At 47.1% G+C, this 15,000-nt stretch overlaps 1 protein-coding gene across 1 annotated transcript in view; it reads right to left on the bottom strand.

The window, feature by feature from the left end:
- hcn4l (hyperpolarization activated cyclic nucleotide-gated potassium channel 4l) overlaps positions 1-15,000 on the bottom strand; it is a 32,342-nt gene that overhangs the window by 1,121 nt on the left and 16,221 nt on the right. Inside the window, exons 4-8 of the mRNA XM_076298862.1 lie at positions 14,493-14,711; positions 6,977-7,123; positions 6,305-6,545; positions 2,446-2,610; positions 1-552 (exon numbers count right to left, since the gene is read on the bottom strand). The exon at positions 1-552 is cut by the window's left edge and continues 1,121 nt beyond it. Of these exons, the coding sequence (XP_076154977.1) occupies positions 1-552; positions 2,446-2,610; positions 6,305-6,545; positions 6,977-7,123; positions 14,493-14,711 (1,324 nt within the window). The remainder of the gene's footprint in view (positions 553-2,445; positions 2,611-6,304; positions 6,546-6,976; positions 7,124-14,492; positions 14,712-15,000) is intronic.

Genomic DNA, 15,000 nt, shown 5'->3' with positions numbered 1-15,000 from the left:
AGGTGGTGGTGGTAGTGGTGGCGGCGGCAGGGAAGTGGGGGATGGAGGTGAGCGATGCTGAAGAGGCACGCTTGGCCCTGAGCGAGTCCAGGATGGGCGTCTCAACCCCCGATGAGAACTGAGATGGGGCGGCGGAGGTGGAGGCGGTTGCCGTGGGGACGGATGCGGGTCCAGCCAGCGAGGAGGACGCCCCGAGCGGAAACCTACGCATTGCGTTGGGGCGGCCCTTCAGCGAGCCGTGCGGGGCAGCGGGCGGGCGGTAGAGGGTTTGGTGCAGGTGCGGGTGCCGCGAGAGCGCGATGGCCACGGAGGTGGTCGCCGCGGCGGCCTGCAGCGGAGCCTGGATGAGGGGCGCCCAGATGACGGGGGTTTGTCCGGGGTCGGGGCCAGCGGGGCCCCCCATGGGCGTGTTGGTGGGGATGAGGTGGGCACAATGTGCCATGTCACGGTCGTGCTGCACAATCTGCTGGATGATCTCGTTCTCCTGGTAGTTTAGAGCCCCAGAGTTCAGGTCGTGCTGCACCTTGTGCTGGAGGATGGAGTTCCTCTTTCCTGAGGGGCAGAGCAAACACACACCAGTCAGACGCAAATCAAACACACACCAGTCAGACGCAAAGCAAACATACGCCATTCAGACGCAAAGCAAACACACAACAGTCAGTAGCAACATCACCTCAATATGGGGCAAAGCAATCACACACCTGTCAGACGCAAAGCAAACACACGCCAGTCAGACGCAAAGCAAACACACGCCAGTCAGACTCAGCGCAAACACACACCAGTCAGACGCTAAGCAAACACACACCCGTCAGACGCTAAGCAAACACACACCCGTCAGACACAAAGTAAACACACACCAGTCAGGCGCAAAGCATACACACACCAGTCACACGCAAAGCAAACATACAACAGTCACACGCAAAGCAAACACACACCAGTCACACGCAAAGCAAACATACACCAGTCAGGCGCAAAGCATACACACACCAGTCACACGCAAAGCAAACATACACCAGTCAAACGCAAAGCAAAAACACACCAGTCAGATGCAACATCATCTCAATACGGGGCAAAGCAAACACACACCCGTCAGGCGCAAAATAAACATACACCAGTCAAACGCAAAGCAAAAACAGACCAGTCAGGCGCAAAGCAAACACACCAGTCAGATGCAACATCATCTCAATACGGGGCAAAGCAAACACACACCCGTCAGGCGCAAAGTAAACACACACCAGTCACACGCAAAGCAAACACACGCTAGTCAGACGCAACGCAAACATACCAGTCAGACGCAAAGCAAACACACACCCGTCAGGTGCAAAGCAAACACACACCCGTCAGGTGCAAAGTAAACACACACCAGTCAGGCGCAAGGCGAACACACACCAGTCAGACGCAACATCACTGTATATCACTTCACAGAGCAGTGCCCATGGGCTGGTCTGGACCACACCACACATCAAACTGTTTCACAGTTAGTCTTCCTGAACAGAGACTTATATAAACCGATCCTGGTCAACTACTCGTGAGGTTAACGGAAGACCAGATATACTTTAACAGATGAATCATCTGACACTATCATGATTCGGCCAAAGGGAGAGGCAGCTAATTCCCACTGTATGTGTGTGTGTGTGTGTGTGTGTGTGTGTGTGTGTGTGTGTGTGTGTGTGTGTGTGTGTGTGTGTGTGTGAAAATGAAAGCTGGTTCGGATCAGTAGAATGCAGCTTGTGCACTGAGGATAGGCGTAGTGGAAAAATCCAAAATGCAGTGATGAGACAGGAGAGGACAGGCCAGCAGGTGGCAGTATTTTGACCAAAATGTTGGTGAAGTCCACGCAACAGCAAGAAAGCGAATGCTGCAGGGACATAATCCTATTACAAAACAATCCATAAAGCAAGAGGGTACAGACTCACATGGGCCAGAGCCACTCCTCCCTCTGGAATAAACAGCTGTGCTTAAGTACACACACACACACACACACACACACACACACACACACACACACACACACACACGCTTAAATACTCATCATTTGTGACATGCTGCAGACGGGATGCTTAAATACTCAGCATTTGTGACATGCTGGAGACAAGATGCATGACTTCACCCTGGGGTGCCTGCTCATCACAGGGTCGTGGGAGAGATGGGATCTCAAGCATTGGGAGTTTGGGGTGTGTGACTCATACTAGTCTTTTGAGTTTTTGAGTCGTGACTTGTTACCTGTTCCATACCTCTCTCTACCTCAGAGCTCTCCCTTACACACACACACCACACACACACATACACACACACATACACACATGCACACACACAAACACACACACACCTATCCGATCGATTTGATCTGTGACTCACCTATCCGATCGATTTCATCTCAGACTCACCTATCCGATGGATTTCATCTCAGACTCACCTATGCGATCGATTTTATCTCAGACTCACCTATGCGGTCCAGGCGGTCCAGCGCGACGGTCTCGAAGGCGCGTCTCATCATGGGGTACTCCTCCAGCACCTCGTTGAAGTGGTCGACGGAGAGCGAGTAGAGCCGGCAGTACGTCTCCGCCCGCACGCTGGCCGTCCGCCGCCCGCGGGTTAGCAAGCAGATTTCTGCAGGGGAAAACACCCAGTGGGTCACACGCAGCGGGCGCACACACACACACACACACACACACACACACACACACACACACATACACAACTCCACTGCTCCAGACGGGAACAAGGACTGCTGTTGGGCTCCATCATGCACCCGGTCAGCACCAGAGGGACGAGTTGACCACACCCTGCTGCTGGGGCTCTGCGGTGATGGCGACGTGGCAGACGAGGCCGAATCTCCCCAGCTGGGGGGCTTCAACTACCTCCACATGGGCAGACATTGGACAAGGGTGCACAGTTGTACTTGGACGTGACTGAGATATTCTGGACCCAAAATAAATCCTGTCACCGTAACCTGCTACGCCTGGCTGCTGCCTCTCTGGACAGTCATGTGGTCAACAGGAGAATATTCCCTATTCTTATAACATCAGCGGTCCATCCCGCCACTGCGTGCACCTACCACACATAGACATGCTTTTCAGTGGCCTGGTCAGTGGTGGTGAAAATGTGCGGAGATATTCCTAATTTCTGTGGTGTGTGTTCTGTAATGTGGTGTGGTGTGTGTTCTGTAATGTGGTGTGGTGTGTGTTCTGTAGTGTGGTGTGTGTTCTGTAATGTGGTGTGTGTTCTGTAGTGTGGTGTGTGTTCTGTAATGTGGTGTGTGTTCTGTAGCGTGGTGTGTGTTCTGTAGCGTGGTGTGTGTTCTGTAGTGTGGTGTGTGTTCTGTAGTGTGGTGTGTGTTCTATAATGCGGTGTGTGTTCTGTAGTGTGGTGTGTGTTCTGTGGTGTGGTGTGTGTTCTGTAATGTGGTGTGTGTTCTGTAGTGTGGTGTGTTCTGTAGTGTGGTGTGTGTTCTGTAATGTGGTGTGGTGTGTGTTCTGTAATGTGATGTGTGTTCTGTAATGTGTTGTGGTGTGTGTTCTGTAATGTGGTGTGTGTTCTGTAGTGTGGTGTGTGTTCTGTAGTGTGGTGTGTGTTCTGTAATGTGGTGTGTGTTCTTTAGTGTGGTGTGTGTTCTGTAGTGTGGTGTGTGTTCTGTAATGTGGTGTGGTGTGTGTTCTGTAGTGTGTTCTGTAGTGTGGTGTGTGTTCTGTAATGTGGTGTGGTGTGTGTTCTGTAATGTGGTGTGTGTTCTGTGCCTCTTTAAAGAAACTCTCTCCACTCAGGGGCCTTGGTGGGTGTGTGTAGCATTACCATGGTGACCACGTCCAAGAGTTTGAAAGAGTTTTGAAGGGAGTGTGCGGTAGCCCAGCTGGTTGTGACTGATGAGCACGCTAATTAGGACCTAGCATCTCAAAGTAATTAATATAGCTCGGACTGTCTGTCCCAGGAGTGACACCCTTGGCAATTCTGCGAGTGGAGTTGAAATCTGTAACTATTTCTCACATTTCCACCCTCTGAGCAGAGCCAAAGGTTTGGTGAGGACGGTCTGATTGTTTTTTGTTGTTTTTAAACAGCATCGCTGGTGTTTGGACCATGATGCTTTGCTCCATAAAGGAGGTGTGGCATCCTTCCCCCTGGTGCGGTCCACTCTTGTCCAAAGTGCTTAATTCCAGCCCGTTCCACTTCTGTGCGAAACAAGAGTCATGCATCTGCGGCTCTGGGAGTAACCCCAGCAAACCCCCGCTGTAAAACGTACAACCTGAGGCCTGTAATCCTGCCGAGACCCATAAATGCTCCTTTCTCAGCTTAGCGCTTCACCCGCCTAATCTACCGAGAGAGGCAGCCGAAACAGGATCCATTAGGACACAGCCAGCAGAGCTCTTCACATCAGACATGCAACATACCGTGCTCAGAGCTCCCATTCATACTCAGACATAATAACCCACTCTCATATTCAAACATAATAACCCACTCTCATATTCAAACATAATAACCCACCCTCATACTCAGACATAATAACCCACCCTCATACTCAGACATAATAACCCCCCCTCATACTCAAACATAACTTACTCATACATAATAACCCACCCTCATACTCAAACATAATAACCCACCCTCATATTCAAACATAATAACCCCCCCTCATACTCAAACATAATAACCCCCCCTCATATTCAAACATAATAACCCACCCTCATATTCAAACATAACTCATACTCAAACATAATAACCCCCCCTCATACTCAAACATAATAACCCCCCCTCATATTCAAACATAATAACCCACCCTCATACTCAAACATAATAACCCACCCTCATACTCAAACATAATAACCCCCCCCCTCATACTCAAACATAATAACCCACCTTCATATTCAAACATAATGCCCCCCACCCCACCCCTCATACTCAACATAACACCCCCCCAACCCAATCCTCATACCCAAATATAATATTCCACCACCCCCCGCAACCTAACCAACCTCTCCCTCCTTATTGGGGGGCTGGCTGGCTATGGGGACAGTGGGATAGTGATGTGGTGGTGACTCCTGGAGGAGAGTCTGGTGGGGTGGCATGCAGAGGGGAGTCTGCACTCACAAGCACAAGCTACCAGGAGCGACAAGCTCCAGGGACACACAGGCAAGTGGCAATGCGTTACCCACACACAAACAGTCCAGAGTTAAAACATGCTCTTTACTGGCTCAGTCCCTCAAGGTCACTCTGTGTGTGAGCTGTTTCAGCACTTCGGTGTGGAGAGGGAGGGAGAAAATGACAGAGAGAGAGAGAAGGGGTGGGGGGGTGAAAAAGAAAAAGAGGATGGGTGGGGAGAGAGTTGCTGACTTGGTCATTTATTTCTCCACCATCAGGAGGTGTCAGGGCGGGAAGCAGGTAAGAGAAGGTCAACTGACGTGTTCCGAACCCAACACCAACCTCAGACACACTCTCTGCAGGACACAACAGCACTCCCAAAGCATTCGGATGAGAGTCACGTTCATGAGGAGGGGACCAAGGGAGTCTGGCTGCGATAGTCCTCTGAATAAGATCTAATATAAAGAGGACCCATCTCTCCGTGAGTGCACTAGTGGTTGGTCCTATGATGCAGTGACCTTATGAGCACAGCACCATCACATTCTCACAGCCTGCTGGGATATAGAGACCAAAGCAGCCTACTGCCACAATTACAAGGAAAGAAGCTTGTTGCTCTGTCTCCTACTACATCCCAGTCTCTCTCTCTCTCTCTCTCACTCTCTCTCTCACACACACACTCTATCTCACTCTCTCACTCTCCCTCTAACTCTTTCTCTAATTCTCTTACTCTCAATCTCTCTGTCTTTCTCGCTCTCTGACTCTCTATCTCTATTTCCCTCCCATATTATACACTGACTAGTCACAGACTGTAGTCCAGCTATTTGAAAGTTGAGCCAACAAATGTTATTGTAAATTCAACAAATGAACGAGTGTAAAAACTGAAAATAAACAAAGAATTTCATCATATAATTCTTTTCATAAGAGCCCGACAGAATATTGTTTAAAGGATCATGCCATTTTTGGGAGGTTTTGAGCTTATTTGTCGTCTACTCCAGAGTTAGATAAGGGAAGATACATACGCTTCTTGTCTCTGTGCGTGCAATAATCCAATGGTTAGCCTAGCTTAGCATAATTAACTGGAAGTGGGTTAGACCAGTTTACCTTAAAGTTCCGTTTTAGTTATAGGCTAGCAATAGGCCTTTCTTAGCTTTGCTACACACATACACACCCTCACACAAACACCCAAAGTCTCTCGCTCACACACACACACACACTGACAGCCTGCCCTTACCTCCAAAGTAGGATCCATCGGAGATCTTGGTCTCTTTGCTGCCCTTGGTGAGCACGCTGAGCACCCCATGCTGGATGAAGTACATCTTTTTGCCCACCATGCCCTCCCTGATGATGTAGTCTCCCGGCTGGAACACCTCGAAGCGTAGCTTCGTCAGCATGGACGTCACAAAGTTCGGGTCCGCGTTAGCAAACAGGGGCATGGTGGCGACCAGCTTCCGACAGTTAAAACTAATTATCTCCTGTGAGGTGAGAGAAAGAGAGAAGGAGGGATAGAGAGGGAGATAAAGGGGGAGAGGTGACAGGGTAGAGAGAAAGTGAGAGAGACATTTTGATCATATAAGTAAACCGTACTGAAACAATATGGAGCACAGAACATGAAAGCCACTCAGGTCTCTTACATGCAGGCTAAGCCTCCATACCCAGAGCTCCAACAAACATCCCATAGTGTTCTATAAAGTTATGATAAGATGTTCAGATAAAAGGCTCTTGACTACTGAGTGCTGAGGTCAATCGATCAATAATACGTTCCCAGATAGTACCCTGGCAGATACTGAATGCAGGGGGTCAGTCGATCAGAGCCAAGGCTTTTGGACTGGACTGTAAAGGCTCCTGAATGCTTTGGTCATTGGGATGCGCCCTTAAAGACTGTGAGGAAGAAGAAAGAGCTTGCCTCTCGCAGCGGCTCATTCAACTCGCCCAGGATGCTCTCCTCGTCAAACATCTTGCCCTGGTAGCGGTGCTCGTAGTAGTCATGGATACGCTGCCGCATGTCCGCCGGAAGCTTGTGGAAGGACATGTACTGCTCCACCTGCTTGTACTGCATGACGAAGAAAACAAAAACATGTTAGAGTCTGTGTTTCTCTGTTGCAACAGGACAGATGGAGTTGTCAATATGGATGGAGTTATACAATATCCATATAATTATAGGGTTAGGCTACAGGTGGATGCTTGTTCTCAAGGTTAGGGCTTATAAGGTCAAGGTTACGGAAAACATCTCACCCATTACAGCAGGTTACAGGCTAACCAGCCCAGGCACATGGGCCCTAACCAGACACATGGGCCCTAACCAGACACACACACACACACCCTATACAGACATCTACAAGCACACACACACACACACACACACAGAGCTGAGTTTCTGCAGGTTCAGTGCATCGGAACACCTACGATAAAAATACCCAAGACATAATAAGGTAAGACACATTAAACTAGGCCAAGACCAACTAATTTAAACTAAACTAAGATAAGACAACCTATAAGCTCAGATATGGTAAAGTAAGCTAAGATAAAATAAGATTAGCTAGTTAAGAAAACCTAAACTAAGATCAGATATGCTAAGATAAGGGCTAAGCTAGAATCCTGTCATGACTGCTGCCTCTCCACAACTCTCCTCTTCCTCCTCCACCTTCTGCTCTGTCCACAGCTCTCCTCCTCCTCTCTCTACATTATTACATGCTCACACACACACACAAATTCATTCATGCACACAGCACATTTTTTCTCTTTGTATTGTTTTTGTTTGTTTGTTATTGTACAATATTTTCCTTTCCACTATGCAAAGTGACCTTGGATTTGAGAAAGGCGCTAAACTTGTTAATATTATTATTATTATTATTATTATTATTATAAGAGACACCAAACAACAGGAGACACTTAGCATATCTCAGTCCACAGTCTCTACCCACACACACACACACCACGCCATGCAGAAGTGAACCTAAACATAGATACACTAACACACATGAACCTAAACATGCTGTCATTCAGAGATGCACACAAGCATACACATAGAACCCCCCCTCCCATACACACACATGCACATACCATCTACAACACACACCTCCCCATACACAACTGCAACACACACCTCCACACACACAACTGCAACACACACCTCCACACACACAACTAAAACACACACCTCCAAACACACAACTACACACACACACATATCTACAACACACACCTCCACACACACACATATCTACAACACACACCTCCACACACACACACAAACATACAACACACACCTCCACACACATACACACACACACACACACACACACACACACAAACATATCTACAACACACACCTCCACACACACACCTCCACACAACAACAATAACAACACATTACATTTCTATAGCGCTTTTCTAGACACTCAAAATGCATCACAGTGAAGGGGGGACCTCACTTACCACCACCAATGTGTAGCACCCACCTGGGTGATACAGGGCAGCCATTATGCGGCAGAGCGCTCACCACACACCAGCTTGAGGTGGAGAGTGAGGAAGTGAATAAGCCAATTACACCGGGTGATGATTAGGGGGCCAGATTGAATGAGCCAGGTTGGGAATTTAGCCAGGACACCAGGGAACTCACCACACATACACATCTACAACACACACCTCCCTATACACACATCTACAACATACTCTTTTGCACACACACTTCTAAAACATCCCCCTCCACACACACACACATACACACACACACACACAAATTCATTCATGCACACAGCACATGTTTTTCTCTTTGTTTGTATTGTTTTTGTTTGTTTGTTGTTGTACAGTATTTTCCTTTCCACTATGCAAATTGACCTTGGATTTTAGAAAGGCGCTATATAAATTAAACTTGTTAATATTATTATTATTATTATTATTATAAGAGACACCAAACAACAGGAGACACTTAGCATATCTCAGTCCACAGTCCCTACCCACACACACACACACCACGCCATGCAGAAGTGAACCTAAACATAGATACACACACATGAACCTAAACATGCTGTCATTCAGAGATGCACACACGCATACACATTAAAAAACCCTCCCATACAATTACACTGGGTGATGATTAGGGGGCCAGATTGAATGAGCCAGGTTGGGAATTTAGCCAGGACACCAGGGAACTCACCACACACACACCTCCCTATACACACATCTACAACACACACTTTTGCACACACACTTCTACAACACACATCTCCACAGACACACACACATATCTACAACACACACCTCCACACACACACATCTAAAACACACGCACCTCCCCATACACACATCTACAACACACACCTCCACACACACATATCTAAATATCTGCAGTAAGGCAGCTCACTGCTCTGGGTTAGTGTGTGCTTCACCTCACTGTGTGCTCATGTGCTTCACCTCACTGTGTGTTCACTGTGTGCTCTGTGTGTTTCACTAATTCACAGATGGGATAAATGCAAAGACCAAATTCCTTGTATATGCAAGTACACTTGGCCTACAAACCTGATTTACATTTACATACACACCACTCCATAATGAAAAGAAAACTGTGGCCAGAAACATGCACACACACACACACACAAACATACACCACATACAACACCTCCCATCACACACAGGGCACATTTAAATCACCTCCCCCATACACACACGCCACATACATCACCTCCCCCATACACCACATACAACACCTCCCATCACACACAGGGCACATTTGAATCACCTCCCCCATACACACACGCCACATACACCTCCCCCATACACACACACCACATACAACACCTCCCATCACACACAGTCCACATTTCAATCACATCTCCCCTACACACACACACACCACAAAGCAGATACACATCTCCCCCATCTCTCTTCCACCCATTCCCCTCCCTACCCCCCCCCCCCACACACACACATCATCTTAGCCCTAACTTCTACATGTTCTCTCTCACTCTATCTCTCTCTTTCTCTCTCTCTCTCTCTCACACACACACACACACACACCTAACATCGTACCCATCCCTCCTTACACTCTCAGGCCTCTGTCTTTCTCTCCCTCACACATCAAAGCAACATTATGTAAGATTTATTTTACCTTTTTATCTGTTTATTAGCTTGCTTTTCCATATGGCATCCCAAAATCCTATTCATGACATATGGTCATGAAAGGTAGAACCACACAAACACACACACACCACATTGCATTTATATAGTGCTTTTCAAGCCACTCAAAGAGCTTTACAGTGAAGGAGGAGCCTAACCACCACTAATATGTAGCACAAACTTGGGTGATGCAGGGCAGCCATTATGCGCCAGGACGCATTACACACAGCAGCTAGAGGTGGAGAATAAGGGAATGAATCAGTGCAGCCAGTTACACCGGGGGATGATTAGGGGGCCAGATTGAATAAGCCAGATTGGGAACACACACACACACACACACAGTAATCTATCTCTCATCCTACCCATCCCTCTCTGGCGTCCTGACGCTGCCCCCTCCAGGCTGTCCACTATCCACTACCTGTTCTGGCAGGTACCGTGGCAGCTAAACAAAATATGTGGTCGACTTTTTGCAGCAAGGTTTCTGCAAATATTTCACCAAAGACCAGACAGACCAACCTCTCAGCTGTTAGCTGTGCAGCTGCTGGTGGTTGTGTGTTGGTTGTGCTGCTGCTGGTCGTGGTTGTGTGTTTCTGTTAGCTGTTAGCTGTGCTGCTGCTGCTGGTGGTTGTGTGTTGGTGTTTGTCGGGGGAGTCGGTCATAAATACAGATACTTTGGACCTACGCTGAGCTGAGATCACCTTCTGAAGACGTAGATCGAGATTATAATCAATAACAATACGAGCTGGAAATCAATATTTCATTAGCTGATCGCAAACAGATGCCAGGACAACAAAAGGTCAATTTGTTTCAATTATAGAAAGTGAAACCTTGCAAATGTAAATCATTTGAACAAGTACCTGGAGAAAAGAAAAGACAGGTGGATATTTAACAGTTAACATGGTTTCTAAATCACTCTTCATATTACTGTTCCCAATCTGCAGTGCACCCCTGGGTCATGTCCTACGCTCACACACAACTAGTGTTAATTTTGTCACCTATTTTTAATTTAGTCTTAGTCTTAGTGTTGTGATGAAATGTCCTTTTTAGTCTTTGTCATATTTAGTCATTCAAATATAATTTTTGTTAGTCAAGTTTTAGTCGACTAAAGGTCTCGTCATTTTAGTCTAGTTTTAGTCAAAAGAAAACTAAAGATATCTTAGTCTTAGTCAGTTTTAGTCAACAAATTTTAGTCTTTTTTTTATAACAAATTATTTCTGATTACCATTTGAGTCAAATAGTGTTTCACACATCTCAATTTTCCAACAATATTGTGTGTCCACAGGGCTACTCGTCTGTTATAATTACTCATTCTGATTTTTTGTCAGTCAGTATGTTTACATGCACAGGTAAGTCGAGCTACAGTTATAGCTCGGCTGGGATTTGACCATAGACAGTAAAAGATTTGACTGGACCACTGTCATATTCGTAGACCAGTGTTTCTCAAAGTGTGGTCCGGGGATCACTGGTGGTCCGCAAGCTATCCCAAGTGGTCCGTGAGCAGACGTGGTAAAATATAATATAGATGAGTTGTTTGCAATATTGAACCAACTTGTATGTAAAAACAGTTCTGCAACACTGTCTATGTAAGATATGCCAGTTTAAATCATACAGTATGAATCCACACAATAAGCAAAGTGCAAAGACAATAAGCAAGGTGGTTCAGTGAGTAGGCCTATTGTGTCGACTAATTATAGGCTACTGTTGAAGTAGGTCTAATCTTTTTTTTTTTTCTTTAGCTAGGGTTAGTTAAGTGGTCCTGAAACTGAAAAAGTTTGAGAAACACTGTCGTAGGCCAAAGTATTAATGTTTTACTCCGCCTCGCTAGATGGCGATATGCGCCCAAACACAACACATTCCCCAAACAGACTCTCCATCTTAGCCATAGCTAACTTGCTAGCGAACTTTCCATATTAGCTTACTTGCTAGCAAACTTTGCATCATCAGTCTAACTAGTTAAATAGTTAACATTACATGATTAACATTTTCGTATGGACATTCTGGTGGATGTTAATTTGTATGAGAGAAGCTTTAACTTCTGGGTATGTAGCATTGTGGCATAAAGCTTAGGTAGTTAGCTTGCTAACTCTGGTAGAAATCTCCAGTGTTCTTGTTCCATGTAGTTTCGTGTTGCAGCCACAGGGTTGCAGCAACAGCACGTAGACTAGCCTACAGGAAAGCTGTTGCGTATAAACTCATTCGAAATATTTTGAAAATCTAACAGCTAGATATTCTGTCTTCTCATTTTGTAGACGAAAATGAAGAGAGATTTTATCTTAGTTTTTATTTCATGGAGGATACATGACAGCATACACACATAACTCTCAGGTTTCAGGCCTAGCGCAGTCCTCTGGATGATACAACAGCATTCTGACCATCCACTGGCACCTGGAGCGGAACTCAACACTGGCTCAGGTGAGGGAGGGAGTATTTACAGGTCTGTGTGTGTGTGTGTGTGTGTGTGTGTGTGTGTGTGTGTGTGTGAGGGAGGGAGTATTCACAGGTCTGAGTGTGTGTGTGTGTGTGGCAGTGTTGTAGTACTCGAGTCCAGGACTCGGACTCGAGTCCGAGTCATGAGCTAAATTTAGAGACTCGTGACTTGACTTGGACTTGAGCACTGAATGACTCGAACTTGGACTCGGATTTGTACATTCAGACCATTCAGACTCGGAAATTGAGACGAGGACTCAACTTTTTTTTTGTAATGTCATTAGGCTGTAATATGTCATTTGGTAAATTATTTTAACATCTAAATTATTCTCAGTAATTAATATTAGTGCAATGGAATGTTACTGCTTCATGTCATAGGCCTACATCACACATCACGCCATGTTCCTACAATAACGGACGTTAACTTTAACAGCGCCAAATGCCTGGAGACATGAAAGCCTCGAAGGTTGTTTGTTTTGCATGTAATAGTGACTCGACTCGGATGAGAAGTGGACTCAACTCAGACTTGAACCTGGACTTGGACTCGAGGCATAGTGACTTGACTACAACACTGGTGTGTGGTGAGCTCATGTGAGGGAGGGAGTATTCACAGGTCTGAGTGTGTGTGTGTGTGTGTGTGTTTGTGAGCTTACAGTAGGTGAGGGAGGGAGTATTCACAGGTCTGAGTGTGTGTGTGTGTATGTGTGTGTGTGTTTGTGAGCTTACAGTAGGTGAGGGAGGGAGTATTCACAGGTCTGAGTGTGTGTGTGTGGGCTCAGGTAAGGGAGGGAGTATTCACAGGTCTTCTGCATGCATAACATTAATATATATATATATATATATATATATATATGCATATTAATTTTTTGGAGGTGCACGTCAAGCTACAGCGGAGGGGTCGGAGAGGGGTTTGCGGCAACGCAGAGGGGTCTGCGGGGGTAAGCCGTTGATTCGAAGCAGAAGCATAAAACAGACAGTGTGTGTGTGTGTGTGTGTGTGTGTGTCAGCTCCAGCCTCCCTGACTGCGTGTGTGTGTGTGTGTGTGGTGTGTGAGCTCCAGCCTCCCTGAGTGTATGTGTGTGTGTGTTTGTGTGTGTGTGTGTGTGTGTGTGTGTGTGTGTGTGTGAGAGAGAGAGAGAGCTCCAGCCTCTGAGTGCAACAGAGCACCTCAGCAGTCCGCCACATCAATACAGCTCCGCTCCTGTCAATGCTGCTCGTCTCCATGGCGACCATAGGAAGCTGAAAAGGCTCCAACCTCCCTGACACAGTGGAGGTCAAACCTCTCCAGTCTGGTGTGTGTGTGTGTGTGTGTGTGTGTGTGTGTGTGTGTGTGTGTGTGTGTGTGTCTGTCTTATCTTTAATTCAAATGGAAAAGAGTCCAATCTGCACACGGAGCACATGCAGACGTCAGCTCTCCAGCAGCAGGGCTCAGCGCCCCCCGCCCAACCCCCATCCAACCCTCTGTGTGTGTGTGTGTGTGTGTGTGTGTGTGTGTGTGTGTGTGTGTGTGTGTGTGTGTGTGTGTGTGTGTGTTAGAGGGCATCAGTCAGCAGGTCAACAGCTCCACCCAACAGCTCCACCCAACAGCTCCACCCAGAATCTCCACCCTCACCTGGCCTCACTCATTTTCTCCATGTACCTTCACCTCTCTTGGGTTTTCACTAGCTCTCTTACATACACACAGACACACACACCTACACATGTTGAGTGTGTGTCCCCATACACGTTCATACAGGCCTTCTAGCGATGTGTCCTGTGACTGAATGAGGACGTTAGCATGGCCCACAAACATGGTGTAGCAGGTGGCACCCACAATCATGCCAGCACGCACACACACACACACACACACACACACACACAAAGACACACAGACTCACCTTCTCCTGGTACTGGCGGCGTGAGGAGTCGAGGGACTGGATGAGAGCAGTGGCGTGTCCCACAAACATGGCGTAGCAGGTGGCGCCCACGATCATGCTGAGGATGGTCAGCCACACGTCCGTCATACCCACGGGCGGGTACATACCGTAGCCGATGCACAGCATGTGGCTCATGGCTTTGAACAGGGCGTACGAGTACTGCTGCCCCCATGTGTCGTTCTGAAGGGGGGGGGGGGGTTCAGTGAGTTCATGTAAAGCATCAGGAGAGATTTGACAGTAAAAGCACAGCCCTCAAAGCTCTGTTTGACCTCACATCTGACCCAGGAAGCACACACACACACACTCGAGATGAGCTACTGGACAGCAGGTGGCACACTCATACTCACACTCACTCACACACACACACACACACACACACACACACACACACACACACACACACACACACACACACTGTCGTGATGACCTATAGGACAACAGGTGGCTTTGGCTTTGACAGACCAGGGAT

This window comes from Alosa pseudoharengus, unplaced genomic scaffold, assembly GCF_046254945.1.
Source record: "Alosa pseudoharengus isolate Yale_2024_CS ecotype anadromous, Long Island Sound unplaced genomic scaffold, YU_APseudo_1.1 YU_APseudo_1.1_scf_10, whole genome shotgun sequence".
Classification (NCBI taxonomy): domain Eukaryota; kingdom Metazoa; phylum Chordata; class Actinopteri; order Clupeiformes; family Clupeidae; genus Alosa; species Alosa pseudoharengus.
Note: the sequence above shows the minus strand (reverse complement) of the source record. Positions and strands in the feature narration are given on the sequence as shown.